The following is a 26,678-nucleotide window of genomic DNA, read 5'->3' as shown; positions in this document are numbered from 1 at the left end:
TTGAGACAAAACGCAAATGTAGATTAAAATCTAGTGAAATGATCTGAGTAGGAGCGTTTAGAAATTTTTCTGCTTTGAACAGCAAAAACATAGTTCTACAGATGTTCTTTTTATACATCTAGCTCATGCGAGTTTGGTGAAATCTGAGGAGACACACGTGTTTCTCCGTTATATCATGCTATCCGTTGTATCATGCTATCTTCGAATTATATAATGCAACATAAAGTTACATATATACCTATTATAAACGCGGATTAAGCAAAATTCAATTGTACTTTCGAGTTATCGCAGATAATGTTTGCTTTGTTGAGATAACAAACCGCTTTGTACACATCATAACAGCAACGATGTCTACGAATTCGCAATGAAATAGAACACGTGTACATATATATAGAGTATTTCAGACGATTCGGCGTAACGGCAGTTCAAACTACGAAAATATATTTTCTGGAAAATCCACGAGGCCCAAATATTTCCCGCGTGATTCATTACTAGCTTCTCTTCGTGCTGCCAAATTTTCTTCTTCGAACGGAATGACTCGACCTAATAAACAAGTCTTACAAACTCGAAACATGACGAAAACGGTGCATTGTACAATTATCACTAGAGATTCAAGAATATAAATACATTATACAGTTTGCAGAAAGACGCAAAGCAAGTAACAACAGTTTTAACTTCAAATTTTTTCTATTAAAAAAATGTTCTCGAGTTTACATCTTACATTTTAATAAACAAATATTGCGAAAATAATAAGGAGAACTGAGAAAGCTATCGTTGTTAAAAATAGAAGAGTGAAAGTTATCTCGGACAGAAAAGTGCAACGCGATCAGCCGTGATGGGCAGACAATCATGTACGGTCAATTACTATTCGATTTTGTGATCCGGAGAGTGCAACCGAGAGAGATCAGGGCAGCCCAGGGTCGCTGCGTTTGACCCCACTTTGCCACATCCTATTTAGACCACTTATGAATCATATTAACATACCACGTTGCCGCAGTGACAGTACGTATGTAGAGCAGTCGCACCAAGGGACTTTATTCTTCAATTAATTCGGTTTCTGCTTCACGTTAAAACAGAAACATTCACACAGCTGCGTGCAGTCGCGACTTTCCGATTGTTTCATGCAAATCTGATTAACTTTTTGCTTCGATTGTTATTGATTCTTTGAAGCACTTGGAACTTTGATCAAACAGAATGGTGACAGGAATTTTTATTAACTCCTCTCAATTGATGCAATAATTCTGTATACTCTGCTATGAGATTCTTTCGCCGAAGAACATATTTCGAACAATATTTCGTCATTTTTTTTTTTTTTAGTATTGTGTTGTACGTGACATCGATACGTTGTTATCTCGGGCAATGACGACCATTGACATCTCGCGCGCGAATCGCGAGAACGATAAATTCCGATATCGTCCGGTCGCGCCTGCTGGCGGATCTATCGGCCAACATTTTTTTTCTGCCAACGTATTTTTCGCTCCGGTTGAAGCGTGCCGTAAATTAAACGAGATGTGACGCGCAGACGAGGGTGTGTCACTTCATGGACGAGTGCCCCCGTTCGATTAAGCGCGCGTTCGCATCGTAACGATGTTCGGTCGTGAGCCTCGATTTTATTCTCTTCCTGTCAGCAAGGTAGAGAAAGCAGCGTCAACATTGTTCTAAGCCGGAAGTATTAAATATGCATCTAAACGCATACAGTGTACATAATTCTTATGAAATTATTTGAATGCTCTGTTTGTTATATCGCTAATTTATTTATAGATAATTACAGAGACTCTAAGGACTCTTTTTCATTTTTAGAATTTATTTTAAAGGGAAGCTTGATAATTTAACTTCTCATTTCGTTCTATTTTTTTATATTGCTACAGTTTGTTAAAATGTCATTCCTAAAGTAAATTTTCAGCAGCATTTAAACGTGCTGCAGTTATTGTTAAGAAACGGACGCGTTTAACTGCATCTACCCGTGCTCGTCGACTTTAAACTCATGTGACGACCCGATGACGTCAAATATATGAGGAGAGCTATGATGTCACCGCGTATTTTTAAAGACGCGGGATTCGACCTTTACCTCCCGCTTTGAAATTTTATGCATGTTTCTCTTTTTCTTTCTACCGCGGTCGCTTTTTAGTATCAGCGGCACCAACATTTGCTTTTATTTCATTCAATTCGCCCGGAATTCTTAACAGTGCTTATTTCTCTTCGAATAAAAAAGAATGTGAAAGAACATTTCAAGTATGATTTATGTAGGATATATAGTTCTACGAATTTACTAAATCAAATGTAGCAAAAACATTTCTGCCTTTTATGGCAAAAATGTTAAAAGTTTTAAAGCTTGAGAAAAATGTATTATTTATTCTATTTTTTAAGCCGTCAGCTTCTTAATTACTTTGCAAATTAAATTCTCATGTAGATTTTTCTTGAAGCATTTACTTGATATTAATTTAAAAATAATATTTTCCGCTCGAAGTTTAATTTTCTCGTTGAATTTTTTAAAAATCTTTTGCATTAATTATTTACGGAAATAGCTGTCCATAAAATTTGCAAACAAAAGTTAATTTTATTAAAATTCGCCGAGGAATTCGCGACTGACAGGTTAATTCGTTACGTGGAATATTCTACATGTAATAAAAAGATCCATCAACGGGATCGAATCAACTCGAATCGAATCGAAACGCTATTTTCCGCTTCTCCCTTTTTTTCTATACACACATGATGTGCATAGAATTACCACGGCCTTTAGGCGGAACAGCGGCACTCGGCGCAATGAGCGCAAAGCGGAGGAAGATTATTAGTTCTGCTGCTAAATATTGACTACTGCATGGAAACACCCCCCTGGCATTTCACGCAATCTGGTCGCGCGTAACGGTGCTACAGATATGCTATAATTTATCGCGGACTGCGCTCAAAACAACTGATAACTTAATGAAGGCGCCACATTCATCGCATTTTCTTCTCGTGAGAGACACGGTTGAGTCATCGATCTGAATGACTGAGCAGGATAAGCACTTGCTTTAGACTAACCTCTACCGTTTCCTACAAATTATCTGCTCATCACGTGTTTCTATTTAATTATTCTCACGACAGTACAAACTTTGTCGACATGGTTGTGAGATGACAGCAGTGGAAACATATTCGATTTGACACACAATTCATGCAATAAAGATGGCACGTAACAACTTACGCCGTGATGAAATAAGTTACGCTTTGTATATCGAGATATTTTATTCATAATGCAGAAGATTGAGTCGTGTAATGATAACATAATGAAGAAGACGTGCTAAATCTAGATGTCATAAAGCCGATTAAATCTTATTCGAAATTAAACAACCGATGAATAATGTATCTACGTTGCTTGTAATATACATGTATACTTGTATCTCGAAACACATTGTGCTTTCGACGTTTTAATCAATGATACGGTGATTTTAATTCGCGACACGTACAGATCGAATACGATGTGTTACAAACGTAATCCGGGCGTAGCGACAAACGAATGCATACATTAAAGTTGCTTTAGTTGATTGTTATGACAAAAAAAAAGACGATGAATTGTTCGCAATATCTAACGCAAAAAAGTATATGATAAAAATATCTCTCTTTACATGTAAAATTATTTGATTTTTCTATAAATTTGATTTAATGAAGTATTTTAAAATCGCTATTTAAAATAGACTTTGTGTTTAATAGCTATATAAAAAGCAAGAAAGAACTATTTTTAATCCGTTATTTGATTTTTACACATTAATTCTCAAATTGAAACTGTCTCGTCTTTGCATACCAATTTACGAAAATTGATTGCTTTGGAACTAATCCAGAATCGGTCCGGTGGAGAAGAGGCGATTAAACTCGCCGCAGTCTCGTCTTCTTCCTGAAGGCGAGCATTGTGGTGCGCCCTTTTAACTAACGACAGGTGCGTTATGTAATTACTGAGTTACGCGAACGGCGATGACCACGCGAGTGCAGTGAGCAAATGGAAGATGCGAGTCGCCATTGTTACATAAACACACTCGAAGAAATCTCGTATGATCAGTACGCTCGAGCGAATAGGTGCATGACTCATCCGATGTCTTTTCCCTGTTATTTTTAGTTCTCTGTACACTTGCAGGAAAAACTTGATGCTGTTTCTTTATTCTATGAATTTTACTATTATGTATTCCTGTTTGCAGTTAATTTCTCATTTTCCTGATAAAGTTAAAATTAGGTTAACAATGTTGAATACATAAAATCGGCGAGAGATTAAATATTATTTGCTCATTTCTTGTTCTCTGGAAGAATTTGTTCTCATTTACAGATAATAGAAACTCGGTGAAAGCAAATTACGATTGTGTTAATTAAAGTCTATAAATTTTTAAATGGCTGTCTGAACGTATAAATGTCTGTAATCTTATTCTAGCCTTTAATGCACGGATTTGTTATGCGCGAGTGCTGTCAGGAATTAATTACGACATTCTTTAATCGATTTACTGTTAGATATTAGCTATGAAATTGGAAAACCAATGAATCGCGAAGGAGGAACTTGCGGATGGTGAACGTTCTCTTATTCCAGGTAAAACGTTTTGCCAGTCCTGTAAGAAGAAGTGCAGCGGAGAGGTGCTGCGCGTGCAGGACAAATACTTTCACATAGGATGCTTTAAATGCGCCCAGTGCAATACCAGTTTAGCACAGGGCGGATTCTTTGTACGCGATAATGCCTATTACTGCACCAAGGTGAGTTGCATTCCACTCGATGTATTTTAATTTCATCTAAATTTAATTATTTTTTTCATTGCAAAGAGACGAGCTTGGAAAATTCAACAACATTGATGATTTCTAACATCCATTTCTTTGTCTTCAGGATTATCGGGAACGGTGGGGCACGCGATGTGCCGGTTGCGGGGAATACGTGGAAGGTGATGTGGTGACAGCCGGCGAGAAGCATGCATTTCATCCGAATTGTTTCCATTGCCAAAGATGTCGGCAACCGTTGCTGGGGCAGGGAACGAAAGTGTCTCTTGTTCAAGGTACTCAAACGATTAGCTTATTTACATAGAAATTAGCATCCGGTCTGCACATCGGTAGTTTTTATCGCTTTTATGTCATTTTTTTATTATAATACGGTCATTTCACGTAGAAATCTAGGACAGCATGCGAAAAACTCGGCAGTTTTTACAATTGTAGATAACGATGCGTGCCTATTGCGTCTCATAACTATCGCATTGGTGCAGCTTTCACAATTAACGTGGCGGTCAATCTGTTAGAGCAGATTGCCACTTAGGCGTATCGTTACTCCACCGTTACAAGGCCGTTTCTACGTACTACGTACGTCCTTGTAACGATTAATGATGCGGTCAAAAGTAAAAATCCGGTGTGACGTACACCGTTTTATTATACACAACGACACAGATGACACATCTTCTAGAAAATAAGCATTAAAAATAAACTGTGCTGAAATTTACATTTAAAATCATGTCAACAAAACTTGAAATATCTTCTAGCTTTGATCGTATAATTCGGAGAATATTAACTTAAGGTAAAAACAAGAAAAGTTACATCTTTTTGTCAATTGATGCGAATATATTTAATATGATAGTGTTATTTTGAAGCGTTATAATTGCAAAAATGCTTAATTATTGCTATTAATTAAATATAATTGATCCAATGTCTCGTAATGCCATCAAAGTAATAAATCTAAGCTTCGCGATCTCAGACTAGTTTCTTCCAAGTGAAAGGGTTACAGGGATAAATGAGATTAGATGATATATATCGCTTTAGAGAAGACAATTGGCACGCAACGCAAAGGTTAATGATGACGCCTCGAGATCCGCCGGCCGGATCTCATTCATCTCCGCTAACTGTGCATTGTTCACAGGTCAAGCGCTGTGTCATCGATGCGTTGGTATCCCAGTTCGCGAGGCCGCGACGCCGGTCAGTAATAGCACTGGTACCAAAAGCGGCGGGCACACCGACCCTGGTGCTTGCGCCGGTTGCGGAAACCAATTGAGGGAAGGTCAGGCGCTGGTCGCGCTCGATCGCCAATGGCACGTCTGGTGCTTCAAGTGTCACAGCTGCGACACTGTGCTCCATGGAGAATACATGGGAAAGTGAGTCTCACTTGATTCTTTTAAACATTCATAGATGTTAATTGCGTTATATTAAAAAGATGATCAGTTTTTATGAAGTCGTAAAATTGTCATAAAATTGTCATAAAATTGGAAAAGTCTGAAAACGAAGGAAACAATTATGTCTCTAAAATAGACGGTGAACAAATGTGTTTTTAGAATTGCTTCACTCGTTTTAACTTTAAAATCGTGCCGGAATGAGTAAAGATGCATTGAAACGACCCGTCAGCTGCAACCGTTAAATTCTTTCCCCGACAGAGACGGCGTGCCTTACTGCGAGAAGGATTACCAGAAGCAATTCGGGGTGAAGTGCGCCTATTGCAATCGTTACATCAGCGGCAAGGTCTTACAGGCCGGCGACAACCATCATTTCCACCCGACCTGCGCACGCTGCACGAAATGCGGCGATCCGTTCGGTGACGGGGAGGAGATGTATCTGCAGGGCGCTGCTATATGGCATCCTCGCTGCGGTCCAGGACCCACCGGGCCGAATGGCATCGTGAACGGACACGGAGACGCTCACACCCCGCAACATCGGGAATCGGAGCGGATTTCCAGCAGCGCTTCGGAGATGCAGGTAAGTCCGGTTGCGTAGCGCAATCGGTGTTTCGCTGTCTAAGGCTTTTATTTTGTACATTCGTGTATTATAATTGATTTAGATTACAAGAGCTTGTTTATTTTTCTTAATTATACAAGAACTGACAAAGCAATTGTCGCATATATTTAATTGTTTGGATATTGTATATGATTGTTGATTGTCGAATTAACATGTGTAAAAAGATTGGTTTATTTTATATTACACTCACGTTACGCCTTTCAGCTTGTTGTGAAATATGCTGTACACAGCATTTGTATTTTGTGTAATATCTTTTTGACAATTATTATGCATTACATGAAATATTAATCGTGTCACAAAAAGGGGAAGCTTTCGATTTTGTGGACTAATGCATAGCACAATTTATATTAACGCAGTTATTTGCATATTTATTAAAAACAATTATTATTAAATATCAACGGATTTTAATGCGTATATACAGGCAGTTTGTAACTATACTTTTTTTTTATCGATAGATGCTACATGAATAGTAATATTAAGCATTCGTGATATGCTTTTTAATATATTCTGTGACTTGCGTTATATATCGTCGAAGCAACAGCCGTTTATTTCGGTGAATGAAAATAGCGTCGCGTTCCTGAGTGTCCTAAAATAATACATGAATGAATGTCTACTGAATTCCTTTCTGTCTGATTTAAGTAAACGAACCAATGAACGAAACCAATGTTTTTAAACGTAACTGCTTTTAATTATTTGTTTGAAATTTATCGTTAAAAAAGTGTGCTTTTTATCGAGGTTTTGTTGTATATTAAAAATTTATTAAATTATTCTTAAAATCGAAAGTTTAACATCGTATGATTCAATAGTTAATATCATTTATATTGCTATTATTATTAAATTCCATATTTATTATTATTATGTGTATTAGAAAGTAAAGAAATGCATGTTGCTATTTGCACTCGCATTATTAGTTGCATTTGTATATTAATAATTGTATTCGTCTGCATAAATTAAATTTATCAATTATGATTATAAAGCAGACGAAGTGTTTCGCATTTATCAATTTTCATACTATTTGACTTTATAGAAATCCTATTAAAAAAAAATTAAAAATGTAATATTTTTACATCTCCCTCGAAATTGTTATATTTCGAAACTCTTTCCAAGTTCTCTTATGAAACACTTTGTCATTTGACATGTATTTGTGTATGTATGTAACTATTTAGTGTGTAGTATTCTCTAGTAATTATATATAAAACAAGATATCTTGTAGAGGTATTCAGCTTTGTATATAGCTTGATTTTCGGAAATCCGACGGCTTATCGTTTTATCGTTCACGCACGCCTCGTCATAGGAAACAAGCGAAACGTCAGAGATTATATTATCGTATTTGATTTTTATTAAGTTTTTATTATCGCTTTTCTTAATTGTTGTTTACTTTTTCCGCACGGTCATTGTGTATAGTTTTCATTGCGGTCACGCACGCCAAGCCTGAACGGATCGCTGTGCAGCCCTTACAGCAGCCTCAGTCGCAAGGTATGCCATGTGTCACTTAGCACAGCACTCTCTCGACAAGTATTTCTGGTATCACTTCTCGCGTTACCTCTCCTGAGCATCGCGTGCTTTCGCTCTGTCAGACGCTCGGGATCCGATTTCAACTTCATCGATCCGTCGAACAGAAGAGAGCCTTGCAAATAAAATTATCGCGACATTATTTAAGATTCACTTATTAATTAATATAAAATATAAAGTTTTAATAGCAAAACAATGGTTAGATAAAATCAAGTTGCGTCGATGATTTTTATTTAATTTTAATTTGCTATTATCCATTATTTCCTAAATCGCAAATATAATCGTAATATAAACGAGGAAAACATTTTGAAGATTTTAATATAAAGTCACTTAATGCAATGTTCGTTGCGTATTTTGACAGAGCGTTGCACGATCTCTTTCTGCTGTACAAAATGCGTTGAAAATCTAAATATATTTGAAACAATATTGACTATTTTAAAAAAGAACGAGTTGGGAATAAAAAGTAAAGTTATTTTAAGCGAGACTGTTTTTTTTTTAGATTTCCAATTTTTTGCGCACTTTGTATAGCTGACATTGATACCCAGATATGTAAAAAAAAAGCTAATATCACATGCTTGATAAGATACATTGATTGCCTCAGTATTATCCCGCGCGAACTGGAAGTCCTGGCCTGATCTTGAGAGAATATGGACGACCAGCAGAAGATGTGTCTAGGATTTATACTTACTCGTATTTGACTGAAACGCCCAGTCAAGGATATTTGAGACGTCCGATACAGCCCTACGATAAACCCCCAACTAGTCCGCATTTTCATAGACCTAGTTGTAAGTTTTCTCTATATTTCTCACTCCATTAAAATTCCAAAGTTGTGCGTCACTTTTAACATTTTGAAAATCAGAAATTGTATATTAAATTAAAAATTTTTTTTTAAATTATAACTGAAGTACTGAAATATAATTCAATTTTAGTAAAATTTTTAAAAGAATTTTTTTTTTATTTTTTAAAAATTTGTTTTAATTTTTTATTTAGAAGTTTACTGCTTCAATTATCGATTCAATTCAATTTATCTATGTTTTGTAGGATTAGATCGTTTACAATCATGTGAAAATGCGTTTAATTATTTGCATAGCATCTCGTTCGATAAGAAGCAGCGGTGGACGCAGCAGCAGGTCGGGAATGCGAGCTCTGGTCGATGCTCTGAGCGATACCAGACCGAAATCGCCGGCAAGTCAGGTAGATAACGATGAACCCATAGAATTGGCGCATTATCCAGACGCTATGAAGCCGCCGCCGGGGGCTCAACCGCCAATCGAGAGAGATGATTTTCCTGCTCCGCCGTATCCTTACACTGATCCCGAGAGACGTAGACGATGGTCTGACACTTACAAGGTATTACTTTATCACTTAGTCTGTACAGAAGGATACGACATGTCATTTTGTTCGTTGAAAGAATCATATGTGTGATTTATGAATGCTTTAATGCTTACTTCTAATCTAGGGAGTACCTGCATCTGATGACGAGGATGAAGTGGACAACAAAACATATATTAAAGAGGCGGAGCAGAAGTTGAAAAAAGAACGGGATGAATTGAGCAAGATCGACACGGGAATAGCTAAAGTATTCCTGCAAGATCGCGAGAAGGATCGGGAGAATTTGCGACACAGGGCTGCGAATGTTGATCCTAGAAACGCCTCGAGGACACCGTCCGCCGCCAGGGAACCTTCATACCGATTGCGTTACGAGAGTCCTGTTGGCGCATGTAAGTGTCATAAAGATCTTTATAAATAATCCAGCTTGTCTATTATATTTAGTGTTTTGAGAATATATTGTTTCTTGTGAAAAATTTGTAGAGATTAATATCAATGTTGCACAAGTATTTCGGTAGAAAAAATAATTCGAAGAACATTTTTGCGCAGCGCCTTCGCGAAATATCGATCATGCACGCCCTTGGGAGGACGACGATGGTTTCAGCTACAGATCTAGCGGGCCTAGCTACAACGGTGAGTTTCCGTTCGTCATATAAACGCCGCTCGTAATTGTCTCATTAACATAAGTAACGATCATCTCATACATGTCCACACGTTCGCACATGACACTAACATACCACTCTACCGTTTGAAGTAACATCGATTAGAAAACATTGCAAATCTCGATAGAGTGGGGTTTCCCAGGGCGGGGAAGTCGTAAATGGTCCCATTTTATCGCTAAGAAATGTTCGGGGCACGACGGGTCGGCGAATCGCGACGCGGGAGGGGTTCACGCTAATTAACTAACGATGATAAACAGTACGTAACTGTCGAGAGCGAGACTTTGTTTTAAGTAGCGTGTAGCATCAAATACCACGTACTGGACGCCCAATTAATATAACAGGTGATGTATTCTATGCCTATGCATGTTGTCGTCCCTTACCTCGATGTGCTTGCCTTTTTATCTTTTCTGTTCGACGAGCTGCGGACAGCGCGATACCTCAAAATAACGGACAGTTAAAACTGCCATTACAATCTTTAGTTCTGGAAATTTGTCTTTTCTGAGGTAATTGATCTTGTTCTATATTTTTGCATGGCACTTGGGACCACGAAATTCATTATACACGGATACACATTGCCTCAAATGCACATCACTTTCATTTCCGTGGCACAATCGTAGATAAAACTCGAACTGGATTTTTAAACTGATTGAAAAATTGGTTTATTATCCTTTTTTCTTTTTTTTTTTAACACCTTATAATAAGACTCGAACCGCCACCAACATTTTGTCTGAGTTAACCGAAACTAACATTCAGTGGAAGTTAATATAAGATAAACATGAATATTCATCACAAATTGAAATATTTTATTTCTTATTTTATTTATTTTCGCAATATTTCTTTTCGATATTATACAAAAGAATTAAATCTTATTGGTTCTTCTTTCTCTCTTTCTTTCCTTTGCTATTTATTTCAAAATAAAATAGCTCATGATCCGTTGCTTAATCAGCTTTACTCGGTTTTAAAAAAATTGGCAATCAAAATGCTAATAAAAAATTTTAGTACCGGTATCGGTTAAAGATGCTTAATTCTGAAATATTTTCTAGTTACAAGTCTTATCTACAATGTTGGAAGATAATTCAGCACCACGTTTTGTTTCACCGCCACCAGCGCATGATGATTACTTTTTACTGCATCGCACATTTTTGCTTTTTGAAATTTTGCTTCACGGTATCTTCCAATGTTGAATCACCAGTTATTCTGGAACGCTAATTAAAATTAAACTAATTAAAAATGCTCGGCAATTATTTTAATTTTGTGCAAGAAAGAAAGTAGTAACACAATTAAGATTGCTGTTGTAGCATTTATTGCTGCATATATTAAGTTCCAATCGTATCTCCGTTACAATAGTTATCTAAAATAAAATTTGATCTAATAAGATCGCGTAAAGTTAGCGTTTTAGATTTAACATATGGCAATTTATGTTAATCACGACGCTACTACTTGTCGTCTACTATCATCGTGTCTCTATTTGTGTTTTTGTGTTTGTGTTGTGTTTGCGTGGGCGGCAGTTGGGAGGTCATCGGCGCGCTCCCCGGCTCCCAGAAACTATCCACCCCTTGGTACTCAGCGCGCCTTCACTCTTCCAAACGCGACTAGGCACTATCACTCGGTGAGTCCGAAAACTTTCCAATTCGCCCGCCGCTGGTCCCAAGTCAAATCGAGTCCGTTTTTAAGTTATTCGGTAGGTTTCCTGATTTATCAGTTTGATTTTCCTTCGTTTTTAAGTCACATCGGACGATCTCAATGTTATTATTAACATTATCTTATTTTATGCAATTAACGATTGCAAATTGTGCACGTGTAAAGTAGGCATGTAAAGTATATTTGGTGATGGAAGAATAGATTCATAATTGTTGTTTCGACATTAAGACAAATTTAAGTTGATTTTCAGTGAATAAAATCCAAAAAGTAAATTTTAGATGCACCCCATTAAAATTGAAAAGACCACGAACTGTACATATATAAATTACACTTTTGTTTGTAAAAAGTCATGTTTAGATTTGTTTCTGTATTTTCAGTAAAGAAGGAAAGTTTTTGACTTGTTATCACGGCGGGCGCGCTTACAAGAAAAATCTATTGTACTTACACAGGTGCTGGCTTTCTACGTATCTTTTTTGTCTTAATCGCGGATTGCCTTGCACATTTATTTTACGAGAGTCATCGCTTTATGCACTTGAAATTGTCGGATAAATGCCGTTTGCCGACGGGGGTGCGATAACGTATTATATTCAATGTTCTTTGTTTTGCACGCGGTAAAATAAAAAACAATTACATCCTAAGGATGTACTCAGCAATACGAAATGTGCGCATATTTTAGATGTTTGCTCCAACATTTGTCAAAAACTTATGTTTTATTCTATTAATTGCATGAGAAATAATTATTAAAAAGATACAAGAACACGAAAATTTAATCAAAATTATACCGCATGTATATCCATGAATATATCTTTTTTTTTTTTTTTTTTACTTGATTCGGCGTTGTAGAGAAATATTGTAAAATAGTATCGAATACATTATCATTGGGGCGTAAAGATGGGGGGAGGGGGGAGGAATCCCTTGACAGTGATTTGGCGACACGAGGGAGCGACATGGCTCCGGATAGAGTTAACGATACGACAAATCTGGCAAGCGAACGTTGGGCATTCGTATGGGATTGAGCGAATTGAGAAGTTACCGCTGAGACTAATCAGTAATACCTGTCGATTGACTGATTTGCAAACCAGTTGTGAGCTCCCTTCGGCACATCCCGAAGCCGGGGTACGGTCTGGCACCGCGAAGTCACACCTTCTCCTCGACCGGCGGTTCCGTGTCTGCTCTCCCTGTAAGTCTCGCACCGCAAGTCACAGTCGACGAAGCGACAGTGCACACCGCGCTGATATAGTGCAAAATAATATACGTATATAAAAGAGAGTACATAGAGCCGATCTGCGACGGCCGAGCGCATCACGCCTTTCTAAGATAACGCTTTTCTGTCGTCTAGGGCGACTATTCATTCAGCGGGATGGGCGACAAGACGCACAGCACTGATTTCTCATCCGGCAAATCGGACAGTGAGTAAAACGAGAGGGACTGGCCGACGGCGGGCGGTCTCTTCGCTGCACGACGCGGGCCCTCTCGCTTGTTCAATGTTTACAACACGCTTCTCAAGCTTGACGCGCTCGCGAATCTGACGCGCGTTAGACAGATGCAATGCCTACAGTGCTATCGTGAATTGAGCGGAAGCTTCTTCTTTTTTACGCAAGCTGAGATTTTATTAATAGAACTAATCTGAAATATTCGGGGCCGCAAACAAGACTTTGAATCAAATTTTGTTAACAAATATTTTATTTTTAATATTAAATATCTTTTTTAATTGGAAACTAATATTCTAATCAAATAAAGTTGATTTAAAATAGCTACAATCTGATATTTGCCAAGAGCCTACATTTATCAATCGCTTATATCTCAAAAATTACTGCTTTGATAGTCATTTAAAGCTTTACAAGTGATTTTATCATTATTATTTGGCAAAATCTAACATATTTATTTTTACAAAATTCATTGTTTGCGAATCATTTAACACGCATATTTTTTCATCACGCATAACTCATGATAGAACTATTGGCGATTTTTGCGAGCGCGTCGTTATGATTTTCTTTACATACCACTTCGTTTTGCCTTCCTGCATGCTTTACTAATATCCCTGCTGATATCAGAGCCATCGCACTGTCACTGTGTTGTACAAGACATCATACATTGGCTTGTTATCGTTACCATACTATTAGTGAAAATGATATTTGTTTGATTAATATAAGTACTATTATTCTCAATTATTTATTACGTGCAAACAAGTAAAATTTTTATTTTTTACAGCAAATAATTATATGAAAATTATTTAAAAAAAGATAAGTTATCGTTTCAGAAAATGCTAAATGCGATTTTTACTGAAATGTGAATATTTATTATGTTTTGCATTTTTTAGTATATTTTATATTCTTTAATCTAAAGCGGAAAAAATTATGAAACATGGTCATTAGCATCGAAATTATTAGCTGATACATTCTTCTTTGATAGAATTTCCATAACTTATTTATAGTTACGAAAATTTTATAATAATCTTATCATTGAATTATTATGAAGCAATTATGTTCCCACGTTGCCTTATCTACTTTTAATTGAGTAGTTAATTACATTGCTATATGCATTTCTCATGCATAAATCATAAAATATGTAGATAGGTGATAGAAGGGGAACATTATTGAAAGATAAATTGTAGTTAACATAGGAAATGGTTTGTGCAACATGGTTTGATATGGTTTTCTTTCACATTTTCCCCAATTTTAGTATCAACAGGCAGCATCACGGATGTGGATCGACGGGCATTGGTATGTACCACAGCCCCATACTACTCCCGGCGAATTAGCATGGTTTGTAGCTTGTTTTTGCTTCTGTATGACAATAGAACTCCATTTATCGGAACAATTGGATTAATAAAAGACATTCTTTCTGGAAATGTAAATTTCGAAACTTTGTTAATTTTTTATTATCAATCGAATTTCGATCAGCAAAGCTAAGTACTTTTGTCTGGAGAACAAATAATTTTTTTCTCGAACAAAATTTTCTTTTTAAAAGCGAAAAAAATTGATATTTATTGGTACCTGATTTGATTATTTCAAATAAATGGAGTTTATGCAAATGTAATTTTATTTAACATTTTAAGCACGGCTCTATAATTATAGATGTGTTGCATATTAAGTGCACACATTCGTCTAAAGAAACAAGACAATACAGTTGTGTATGTTTCACATTTACGATATGAATAATGTGCACATTATTTATACATATATGTACGACTATCTATGATTTGCTATTTGTTTATATATTGCAATGTAATATATTGTACATATGATGCTGTACAATGAGTATGCATGCATGCTGTATATTGTGCTATGATCTTAAGTTTTGCATTTTTGATAATTTGTACGTATTTTCAATATTTTGCTCAATATTGCGTATTAAATTATAAAAATCTGCCTTTTTTAATTTATGCTATTTTTGGCCTTATTGGTCAAAGTGTATTTTTTCTCTTTTTATATTTTAATATGTCATATACATGTAATTTTGTATTTTGCATTCGAAAAAATTTAATTTTGAAAAACAGTGATATTTAAAATTATTTACATAACTTTGGATAATCCATTCACTAATTTCAGAGATAATTAAAAAAAATGAATAAACTGACATTATCATGTCAGAGATTTGATTACGTCATTTTTTTATAAAAATGGATTATCCAATACACGTTATTGTTAATAATATCCATTTAATACTTAAATTATTTATTTGAAATGTATTCGTTACATACAGAAATTTTTTTTAACACAAGAAACCACTTTTTAACCGCAAGAAATGCATGTATAATATACATATATACATAATTTGCATTTAAAAATGATAATATTAATAAGCCTTTTACAACGTTATCTGTAAAAGTGTCATAAAACTGTATAAATTATTGGGTAAAATAATGTTAAAACGTTCGCACGTAGAATGATTGCTTCAATTTATCTCAAGTTAATCTGTAAAAAATTAATTAATCAATATCAATAAAGTCACTATTGTTCATTGAGACTATTGAGTCATACGAATCCAATCATTCGTTCGTGCATAAAGAAATATCAGTTCATTAATCATACTAGTTTATACAGCAGGAATACGAACATTTTTGTAATGTGTAAAGAATGTGTTACTCTTCGTAAACGCCGACAAGAATATTTTGAAGGGATGCGTGATAATAGAAATTTTTTTACTTTGTAAAATCGGATTCGGCAAAATAAATCTTTATTTTATTCGAATTTGTGTCGCATGCAATCCTTCACAATTTTCTCGCGTCGTTAATTTTATTGTCTTACTATTTCTTCGCCGTTTACTTTTGCCAGTGTGATTCATAATTTTTATGTGATCGTGGTTTAGAATGATGGTGGAATCCTTCCATCATCTACCACGTATACAGGTGGCCTAGGTTCGGTTGTTGGGGGCCACGGAGGTCATCACGTCAGAAGATCACTGCCGGACATGGGTGCTGCACCAACCGAACCACCCAAACTGTATCCCTATCACCTACTTGTTATCACCAACTACAGGCTGCCAGCTGACGTGGATCGTTGCAATCTCGAGGTACATAGACAATAACTGTAACTGCAAAGCGTTGCTTAGTCGTTCAATTATAAATAATTATTATATTATCAACAATATTATTTTTTATTGTGCACAACAAAAATGACTGATATAATAATTAGCATAATTGTAAGAAATACCGAATTAATTCGAACGCTTTTCTTCTTTAGCGACATCTCTCCGATGCGGAATTCGAAGCTGTCCTCCAGTGCTCCCGCGCGGAATTCTACAGATTGCCACAGTGGCGTCGTAACGAAATCAAAAGACGTGCCCGGCTATTTTAATTCTTGCTATATATTTTACTTATTATATCCGCATTGTGTCATGATTGTGTTACTGTGGTACAGACTGTACATTCCTACTGCGTGGGTAGATGCATAGCGGAGAAAAAAATGTGTTCGGCAACCATTGCGAGCATCTGCCAGCTTGCATATGCTTTCAAAATGGAAGTCCTCTAAAACGGGAGCACATACAGATACAGATATAGTATATACACACATACACAGAGAGATAAACACATGTAATGACAGGGAAGCACTGCCAATTGTCGTCAATTTTTTTCTCGCAGCAACGAATCCACAGGCAGCTTCATTTTACAACCTAATCTGTTTATCTATATAATTATTCTTTTTCTAGCCTTACCGTAATTTGGTTTTATTCACACATATAAAGTACGCAATGACGGCTGACGTTAACGTATAGAGGAGAAAATAATCAAATAGGAAAAAGTTGCAAATAAAACTCTTAATACAATTCGCTATTGTAAATAAGAAGTTTGTCAAGAGGTCAAAAAGCGGCGCGAGGAAACAGCTAGGAAGTTTCAAACTACATAACTGCGTATTCGCTAAATCGCATACATACATATACATATATTAACCTTGCGCAAGATTATGGTGCAAGGAACGCTACTATGTAGAATCTATTATCATTATTAATTTTTAACTATTATTATTATATTATTATTATATTTTACTATGTGAAAGATGAAGGATAAGTAGGTGAGCCCAGCTTGCTGAATGGTGCGAGTACGCTGATTAATTGGATGACTTTTTTTGTGTGATTTACCACGTTTTAATTTACTTTGTGGCAAGAATTATTTTATGAAATAGCTTACGCGCAGTATTCCTGTGTGACAGCATTTATTCTATCCTTTTCATTATTCTTGATGTATTAACTAAAGAAACGCTCTGCAGTGCGGATTGCGATAGACTCCTACGATTACTCGATCACTCTACATTAGAGTACATATAAATAAAGAAATCAGGACCAAATTTATAGGCGTGGTGGATCCAGCAATCAAACCATCGAGGGCTTCATCGTTAACACGAAAAATATGTTTTATTATATTTTAACAATATACAATTTTATTGCAATTTGCATCTGAATTGAATTTTTATTATTGCATTTTGAATTTATTATATTTCGAAGGTTGTTTTGTATTATTTTTAAAAGAAACAAATTGACAATTTTATCAATAATCACATTTTAATTTTTATAGGCGCCACAATGATCATCATTCACCTTTAAATTAGGTCCTGCGCAGAATTAAAAAAGTTTCGAAGTAATATATCAAGCAGCAAGTTGATACCGGATTAATACGCGCGTTTCACCGAATAGAGCTGGTTTATTCTAAGCGAATAAAGCTGAATTTTCATATAGTTGAGAAGTTCCGACTGTTACGCTGACCGTGTACGATTATTAGACCTAGGATGCGTTTATTACATATTCAGATATCGCGTGCGCGCGATAAGGTTGACGGTACGTTTCGTTTAAACGTCACCGAACTATATTGTACTATCGTCGACGCGGCGTGCGTTGTTTTATGGAATCAACTGCGTTTTATTATACACACTTCGCCTTTTTACCCTAAGTCATGTGCCTACAAACGAACGTCGTAGGATGTTTCACGCGAGAGAGAGGAATCGTTAGTCTTACAGGCGTCCTACACTCGCTGTACATTTGTGTAACACTCACAATTCCTACCGAGGCGACACACACGTCCGAAAGACGTCCCGATCTTTCAGAGGCCCTTTACGACGATCTTTTAGATGTCTTTTGAACCCTTGTGTTGCTTGGATAACAGCTTCGTCACAAAGAAAGTCTGACGTGCTCCATGATCGCTGTCGCGCAAATTCATTATCTCGCTGTTAAGATCGATATCGTTGTAATATCTTCCTTTCCTTTGTCCTTCTGAGTACATTTTACTCGCGTTTTGCGTATATTCTTTGGTTTTAACTTCATTGCAATCTAAATGATCCTCGAATTTTGCCGATTTTATATGTGTCTTGTATTCTTTGATCATGGTGCAACGTTATTATTCCCACTGTGCAATGCGAACCAATGTATGTTTCTGTTGTATAAAGCACGTTGCTTCCGCTAGTCCCTAAAGTTAAATAAACGCAAACATACGAAAAAAACTAACTGAAATCTTTTCATTACAGCTGTTACTTCGAAAATGTGCTAATGTGCGAAAACGAAGCCGATGCGCGCGATATTTTCTTTCCCTAACTTGTCTCGCATAGATTTGTCAGGAGAAGATATTTTTAACAAGTTTGCTAAGACTGTTTGTTATTTTTATAGAAGAGATAATCCGGTCAAGTCAAGAGGAGGAAACTCACCGTGGAATATTCAAAAATCTCTTAAAACTCTTCAATTCACTACAGCCTGCTGTAAAAAATTCACAACGTTAAAAATTGCGCACAGATAGAAACGCGGCGCGCGAGATTATGGGATTACTTTCTCACGAAGGATCACAAAACCTTCCAGCACGCTGAAAAGCGATTCGTATTGATCTGAAACTAATTCCGCTTTTTCGCCCGCACACAGCAACACCGGCGTAGTCTGTACGTGACCACCAACAATAGATTTCGGATTACCGGCTTTCCCCACAACGTCCACGCCCTGACCGATTCTCACGGATACCGGTAAACTCTGCGAAATACCGATAAAATGCTCATTTTAAACCTTTGTATATTAATTGATCGGTTAATTTGCATACCTTAAGATTTTCATCCACAGTAATTAGCCACCTCGGTTCCATCGCAACCGCCAAGCAGTACATTAAATAATGAGATTGCGATAATATAAGATTTCTGCAATCCAAGCAGGCGACTAAGACGACCATCAGACCAGCCAAGGCGGTATAGTCTAAAACTCTTGAACCGTAACGCAGAGGCGACAAGGATAAAGTACCCTGAAAGGAGAATAAAATTGCATCCTTGAATTTTCCCAACTTTATCCTGCATTCTTTTTCATGATAATGTAGGTAATTTTTTTAATATTATGCAAAATCTTGTTTTTTAATATTTTTATTATCAGAAATTCTTATTATTTAATAATTATAAGTCCACAATTATTTTTATCGAGATTCACCTTGCCCAAGTGCACCAAGCCTTGAGAGATGCGCACGAGGAACAGATGAAATGGATTTTTTGCATGATAAGCCGCCAGCTGTCTCAACATCGTCGCCAACCGTGCATTGTTGGTGCCCGCGCCGACAAGTCCGAGAGCGAAGATTGCATTGAGAGCAACGTCGGCGTCGTGGTCGTGGCTGTATTTATTCAACACGTCCAAGACCGCCGGGTCGGCGTTCGATAGGGATGACAGAGCCATCGCGAGAGGCATAGCGCGTCGCGCTGGCGTTGGACCATACCTTCCGACCTATATTCGGCCACAATCACAGTGAAGATCTATGACCGCGAGAACGTTTCCCGCAATAAATATTAATTAAAGTCTACCGCACTTCAACTGATTCTCTGTCTCGTCGTGAGTTTAGTGCTCGTAGAACGACAGAGAAGCCATTTGACGACAGTTATGAGCGAACTATAGGATCCATAAACATTAATTAATTGTATGAATTGCTGTTTAACTATTTTTTTGTCTTTTTTTTCAATTGTAGAAGCGTTCCTGTGAATATTTATTAAAGCTCATCGAGGACTTACGGAGGTTTATCTTCTTACCTGCCCGAAGATCCTTGAATTTTCTTTTCCTTCGCCTAATCCGACCACTCCCACTCCGAGAGATGCTATAGCCTGCGATGCTCCAGCGTCCCTGGTATTAATTATTAAATTATTAATTATGCCTTTGAAGAGGAATTGTTATAAAGTATGTATATTCCTTTTACATTTTTTTCCTTCAATTTCTGTATGGTGATTTTGTATAACATGCGTTTTATTATGTTTAACAGCTATGAATAACGCTAGAAATATTTGTTAGATATACATTTAATCTCTTTTACACTTGACAATAATATAATTAATATTTTTCATTTTTTTATGTTTTAATGACAGTTTTGCAAAATACCTACTTAGTAGATTCCTCGGCCTGAGTACCGTTCTTCTTATCGTTTTCCAACATAAAAGAGCTGTTTTGCGATTTTCTTTGATCGCAGCAACTCGATGTCGGGGTACTGTCGGGTGTGGCTTTCGCACTAGTCACTCCCTCGATCACTTCCGAACAGATTCGCAGTAATTCTTGCACTATCAACACGTCGCCGGTGCCTGCGTACGCGCAAATCTAATTCAGGACTTTTATTAGATTGCGGAATAATAAAATATTTTACTTGTAGCATAGTTTGCGAAGCGAAGTTGTAGGGTTCCGGTAGAGCTTCAAGTGCCGCGGATGGTGCTTCTATAGCATCTCGGGTTCCCATATAAACCATTCCCAGAGCTAACGGCAAGAATCTGAAAAAAGTTATTTTGTCTTTAATATAAAAATTATTTTTTTATATTTGTTTATGATGGAACATTATTATATGATACCTGGAATGCGTAACAATCAGTTCCTTCATAGACAGTCCTAATAATCTCAACAAAATAATCGAAGCTACATCGGAGTCTCCCGAGCCTACATTCACAAGTCCCAAAGAGATAGCAGCGAGCGACAAGATTTGCATATTATCTGAAAATATTTATAATGGCAATTATTTTCTTTTCGACTTAAAAATTTTAATCCAAATTACACACAATATATTTGACGCAAAATATTGTACAATCTAAAAGCAGTTAAAACATTATTTTTTTTAGTTTGTAATTATTAAAAAAACAAATCAAATTTTCTTGCTTAGAAAACAGAACAAATTGGAGTCAAAAATGAAAGTCGTTCATCTTACTTTTCTCATCGGTCAAAGTCCCAGAAAGAAGTTCGGTAACGTCCTTTCTTCTGGAACCAGCATAAGCCAAACCTAATCCCAAGACGGCTCCGATGCGAAGAGTTTGGCTGCTCGAACTCACGTACTCGCTGAGAAGCGCCAAAGCCGGATCGCATTCGTTACGAATTCCGCAATTCACCAGTCCGATGGCTAGCAAAGCGCCGGATTTTACGTAGTCTTCGCTCGTATAGAGATATCTACGTGGATATCGGGAAACGAATCATCAATAACCAATGAGCAAGGATTAAGGACACGGATAAGGACAGGTAAGTTTGTAGAGAACAAAAAACAAACAGAAATATACGAAACTTTGATTTTTAAAAGCGTATACTTATTTTTAACACAGTTGTTATTATAATTGAAAATTAGAATTAAAATTTGTTGCAGCGACTGCCGATGATTCTATAATGATTCTATGAACATTATTTTAAGATAAATGTTTTTCAGTCTATTAATAATTACTTTCTCCTCTTAAAGCAACCGTTCGCAAAAAGTAGGATTTCTAAATATTTTATTTCCTGCTACTTCAAATTTAAATACTAACTTGTCGATGGGAACCAAACCGCCGTCGACGTCCCACATGTGTATTAAACCGAGAGAAGCAGTAGCCGATAACATTCCATGGTCCTAAAAAAAAGAACGGCTTTTCAAATATTTAAATAATTTTTTATTTATATTGATTTTTAAGCAACTATTAACTGATAAATGATTTTCAATTTTCGATTATATGTGAATTACATGTCTGTCGAATATCGAATATTTTATCACATATTTCACTTTTTTCGATTTTATAAAGTTAATTCAGAAATGTGAAAATACGAAAAATAATCATTTATTTAATCTCTTATCACAAACAATGTAAAAAATGTTAAATTAGTAATTACTCATTTAACTTGTAATTTTCAAAATTTTATTACAGCGCTGAATAAGATTTGTTATTGGCTATTAAAAAAAATTGAACCTTGTTTTTATACACCCAACAGTCGGACGTGTCTGCCATTAATTTATCTTGACCAAAACCGGCATGTACGAAACCGGAAACAAAGCTCGCAGCCAAATTTGCCCTCGCAGAATCGTGCTCCATTTGTCTAGGTGCGTTCATCAACCAACTTTTATAAATATCCTCCGGAAGCTTCGGCTCGAGTATGTCAAGTTCTCTGGCAAGGATTTGAAAATGCGTATTTATGTGGCCGTTGCTGAGGATCGTCTCGATATCCTTGGCATCGTTCCCGTGATAATCCATCCTCAAAGGTTGATCCTATATTTAAAGCGTTGATTATTAAATATTCTATTTTCACAGCGTCGACAGAATAATAATTTATCGTTGGTTTATTTTGTAAAATTGCGAATCTTGAAAATCAGAAAGCTCTTTGATATTGTAAATTTATTAAATACAGATGTTATGCAATGAATTACTTGCAACCGAGCGAGGATAAAGGCTAATTGACTTCTCATCAACGAGTCAGAACAAGCAGTGAAGCACTTGAAAACAAGTTCCGAATTTGCAAGCTGCAGTGCCACCAAAATTGCCCTCGTGTACTCGTTAAACTTCAGATATTGCTCCGTGGCAAATTCTAATATTTGTTTTCTCTCCGTGTCCTCGCTGAAGAATATGTAAAATAGGTATATTCATGTTATAGAAAATTGCAAATTACGCTATTAAATCTTATTTACAGACTTTTTGTGCTCGACATATTACAGCCTAATTTATATTTAAAAAATTAATTTATTTAATGAGTAAAACAGATATATGCATTTAATTACAATAACGTTGTATACTAGTATTTGTTACAGTTGCGTCACCTGTAAGCCGCACAGCTAATTAGATAATGGCACACCCGTGTAAAGTTTGTGGAATCCAAATGTTCCGCGAGAAAATTTAGCTCGTCGATCTCCAAGCACAGATCACACGCTTGTATCTCCGCGTTGTGTTTCATGTCGAATGAGATGATGCTTTTAATCAACGGGATAAGCCGCTTTCTATTACGAAAATAACTATTATTATATTCTCGTTATCTCTTATTTTCAATAGAAGCAAAGAGATGCTGTAAAAGCGGTTATCTCGATGTATTTCGTGAGATGCTTATCGAGTCTTGATCAGCACTACTACATCCATATTTTAAAGTTGGAATATCCAATTTTCAATATTACCATTTAATGCACGTGCTACATTTACAAATTGCGAATCAGGAATACGCCATGTATACGGCTTTAATTATATAATAGTCATTACTGCAATACAGTTCTAACTCTGAAATGAATGCAAATGCTTTGTTATCGATAAATATCAATAGGTAGATTAAAAAGATTCGAATAAAACTAACGCAATATAATACAATTAATAATAAGAATAGAAATAAATACAATTAATTATTATAAGTAATAATAAAACATTTTTTTAAACAAATAGATTATCTTACGCTCGTTTGCGGATTTGCGCATATCACTTTTCACGTAAAATGCACAGTATATAATAAGCTCATCGATTGTTTGTATATTAATTCCACATCAATCAAATAGTGGCATATTTCTCAAATTGAAATTTAGATAATAATTTCTATTGGATTCAAATCCGCTTTCAATCGAACAGAATTAATCACTGTCCTAGATGACAAATCGGTATAACGATAAATAAACAGAACATGGCTATCTATTGAAACAGGCGCTTCACGAGACTTTTCACTTGAATAAAAAAATCGAGGTGACATGGAAACATCCTAAAATGTAAATATACTATTTTCATGGAACGAAAATACGGAAAACGTGCAAAAGTAGTTCAGCCGTAGCATAGCTGCGGCGGATGACAAAATTGGTACGCAATTTCCCATTTCTCTCCGCCGTCGCCCGCAATAACAATTTCTGGAAATAAATATTTCGTGATTTATTCATTTGCAGTAAGAATTGTGTTGCAATAAAAAATTGAAATGATATTCTCTATTGTATTATTACATTTTTCACAACAGAGGAATAAATCGACTAGCGCGAGACGTGTTTTTGTTTTTTGCTACGTATAACATGTTATTAACTGTATATTAACCCATTTTATTAACATTCGTCTATTATTTCTTCTTTGCAATATAGCAAAACGAATTAATTCCCTCCCATGGGTACACCTTGTCGTGGTGGGAGGGCTCAGTACCCGGATGGTTTATCCTGAAGGGGAAGCTAACGTACCCGAACTTTTGTACCGTGAATCATCATATTCGTTTCGTTATATTTTCGTAATATAATACAACGCGCGGGAGTGCGGGAGTGTCGTTCAAAGTACCGTGCGATATTCGTATTATTAATACGCACGCGAACGTAATTAATATGCAGTTGTATTTTTATGAGCGAGTGTCGTGAGTGAATGAATCGCGTATTTTCGCGAGTGAGTGAGTGAGTGAGTGCCATGAAGGAGCGACCGCTGATGGATTACTGAGAGGAGGAGGAGGCCTAGGAGGCGTCAGGCGACGGCGGGGCAACCATGAGGTGAGCAAAATTTATTATATATTTATTTATTACTTATTATTTAGTTTATTTATTAAAGTTACGTAATTCTATAAATTCTTAAATGTCTGTTCGAAAAACAAGTAAAGAGTTTTATTAATTAATAAAATAATTTAATTATTTAGTATTTTTTAAATAATAATTATTTTGAGCGCCGTTGTAATGTGGTATTTTTGTGTTTTACAGGTCAACATGAGAACTACAACTCCGCTGCTGCGCATCGTACATCGGTGAGTCCCAAATTATTTTTATTTTTATTTTATTAAGGCAGTGAATCTGCGGAAATATATCTGTATCAAATATATATCCGAAAAAAAAACTATAAATCCACTGTAAGTCCATTTGTGGATGTAACATGGACATACAACAAATAGCAATATCGAAAAACGGATGTGGCTAAATTTAAACTCAAAAATCGAGATAGATAGCAATATTGATTGTTGAGCGAAAAATACCGCAATGTCTCATCGTCTGAGACTTTTCTTTACTGAATCATACGACTGCGTACAAAAAATACGTAAATTGAAAAGTTATCTAAATTCTTAAATGATTAACTCATTATGAAATTTTTACTTCTTTTTCTAAATAACATATTGTATTTTACCTGATCTCTTGTTCCTCTTTTATTGGTACATTTGTCCATTCGTCGACGATCTCTGCTTCTAGTTGTCTCACGTATTCATGCCCCCATTCTCCGGGATTATCGACAGCTCCTTTAATACAGAAATCCAGGCATTCCCTGGATCCTGCAGTGGCTCCGGCTAGAGAGAGCACACTCAGAATTTCTGCAAAACGAGTCTTTACCTCCTTTTGCTTGAGTTTTCTGTATGCATTCTTCAAACTCGGATAAAAATTTTTCAAGTATTTGAGAGGTTTCGGAACAGAAGTCATTGAAGTTGTAGATGTGCGTATCAGCATCCTTAAGTGGTTCAAAGACAGCATCATGGCTGTCTCATCTTTATCCTGATAGGAAAACTTTTTTATGGCGGCGTGCAAATTTAATTTTAAAAAAGTGGTTTTTTTAATTATCGAAAATTAAAATTAATAAATTTTAGAATTATCTATTTATCAATATTTAATGTATAAAATAATTAATATTTATCAATTATCAATATTAATCAATATTAATCGATAAAATTATTAATATTTAATTACTTTTAATATATCAACTGCTTGTAGCAACTCTTCTTCCAATCTCTTGTCTTCTTCATTCTGTATAAAGAATATAAAATGTCAATAACATTAGTATTCAATTCAGTTTTAATTAGATAAATATTTACATTAATTGTATGTAATATCTTTTTTATTAGCCTTATCTCTTGATAAATTTTTTGGTTAGTATTATATGCTCACCATATTTTCTTTATCGTACTCGCGTTTATTCATTATTTTTAAGTGTCTCCTTACCGTATTTATTAAACGTTTTACCGCGTTTCAATAATACTGAATTGGACGATTTTACCGACTCGAAAAGCTTTAATTAATACGCTGTCAAATAAATTTTCTTACCCGTCATATGCAGCGCGCGGCTTTTGTTTTGTTATTTCACAGAAACTCTTGTGTGTGGCGACGATTATTTATTAAAATATCAATCAAATCGAAATTTCAGTAATGTCGGGAAATAAGAAATTTATGTCGCCAATTTGAACGGGACTTGTATGTCATTT

At 35.8% G+C, this 26,678-nt stretch overlaps 3 protein-coding genes across 22 annotated transcripts in view; 2 read left to right on the top strand and 1 right to left on the bottom strand.

Moving 5' to 3' along the window:
- The window catches only part of Unc-115a (Uncoordinated 115a), a 26,215-nt gene extending 7,421 nt beyond the window's left edge, over nucleotides 1–18,794 (top strand). For 3 of the 18 annotated variants that reach the window (XM_012379011.2, XM_012379006.2, XM_012379004.2), the window contains 14 exons: nucleotides 4,547–4,707; nucleotides 4,835–5,000; nucleotides 5,849–6,080; nucleotides 6,357–6,675; nucleotides 8,119–8,190; nucleotides 8,828–9,011; nucleotides 9,317–9,576; nucleotides 9,686–9,947; nucleotides 10,105–10,188; nucleotides 11,726–11,826; nucleotides 13,198–13,267; nucleotides 14,541–14,623; nucleotides 16,170–16,373; nucleotides 16,544–18,794. In XM_012379011.2, the coding sequence (XP_012234434.1) occupies nucleotides 4,547–4,707; nucleotides 4,835–5,000; nucleotides 5,849–6,080; nucleotides 6,357–6,675; nucleotides 8,119–8,190; nucleotides 8,828–9,011; nucleotides 9,317–9,576; nucleotides 9,686–9,947; nucleotides 10,105–10,188; nucleotides 11,726–11,826; nucleotides 13,198–13,267; nucleotides 14,541–14,623; nucleotides 16,170–16,373; nucleotides 16,544–16,657 (2,312 nt within the window). In that variant the 3' untranslated portion in view covers nucleotides 16,658–18,794. Of the gene's footprint in view, nucleotides 1–4,546; nucleotides 4,708–4,834; nucleotides 5,001–5,848; nucleotides 6,081–6,356; nucleotides 6,676–8,118; nucleotides 8,191–8,827; nucleotides 9,012–9,316; nucleotides 9,577–9,685; nucleotides 9,948–10,104; nucleotides 10,189–11,725; nucleotides 11,899–12,749; nucleotides 13,039–13,197; nucleotides 13,268–14,540; nucleotides 14,624–16,169; nucleotides 16,374–16,543 lie in introns of those variants that run through there. The other 15 variants (XM_012379017.2, XR_010888289.1, XR_010888290.1 and 12 more) reach the window with 15 other exon arrangements.
- Nucleotides 16,942–26,678, bottom strand: LOC105679150 (26S proteasome non-ATPase regulatory subunit 2-like). The gene is made up of 16 exons (XM_067348578.1): nucleotides 26,365–26,678; nucleotides 26,167–26,223; nucleotides 25,616–25,974; nucleotides 23,326–23,502; nucleotides 22,939–23,125; nucleotides 22,484–22,780; nucleotides 22,067–22,149; nucleotides 21,484–21,719; nucleotides 21,134–21,272; nucleotides 20,935–21,055; nucleotides 20,680–20,888; nucleotides 20,333–20,423; nucleotides 19,746–20,033; nucleotides 19,372–19,566; nucleotides 19,110–19,304; nucleotides 16,942–19,040 (listed from the first exon to the last, which is right to left on the bottom strand). Exons 1-16 carry the CDS (start codon nucleotides 26,395–26,397, stop codon nucleotides 19,023–19,025), a joined length of 2,685 nt encoding a protein of 894 aa, XP_067204679.1. The 5' UTR covers nucleotides 26,398–26,678; the 3' UTR covers nucleotides 16,942–19,022.
- The window catches only part of LOC105679131 (serine/threonine-protein kinase 32A), a 72,654-nt gene continuing 70,598 nt past the window's right edge, over nucleotides 24,623–26,678 (top strand). For all 3 annotated transcript variants that reach the window (XM_067348625.1, XM_067348623.1, XM_067348619.1), the window contains exons 1-2: nucleotides 24,623–24,993; nucleotides 25,198–25,241. The gene's annotated coding sequence lies outside the window, so the exon portion shown is untranslated. The remainder of the gene's footprint in view (nucleotides 24,994–25,197; nucleotides 25,242–26,678) is intronic.

This window comes from Linepithema humile, chromosome 2 (assembly GCF_040581485.1).
Source record: "Linepithema humile isolate Giens D197 chromosome 2, Lhum_UNIL_v1.0, whole genome shotgun sequence".
NCBI classification, from domain to species: domain Eukaryota; kingdom Metazoa; phylum Arthropoda; class Insecta; order Hymenoptera; family Formicidae; genus Linepithema; species Linepithema humile.
Note: the sequence above shows the minus strand (reverse complement) of the source record. Positions and strands in the feature narration are given on the sequence as shown.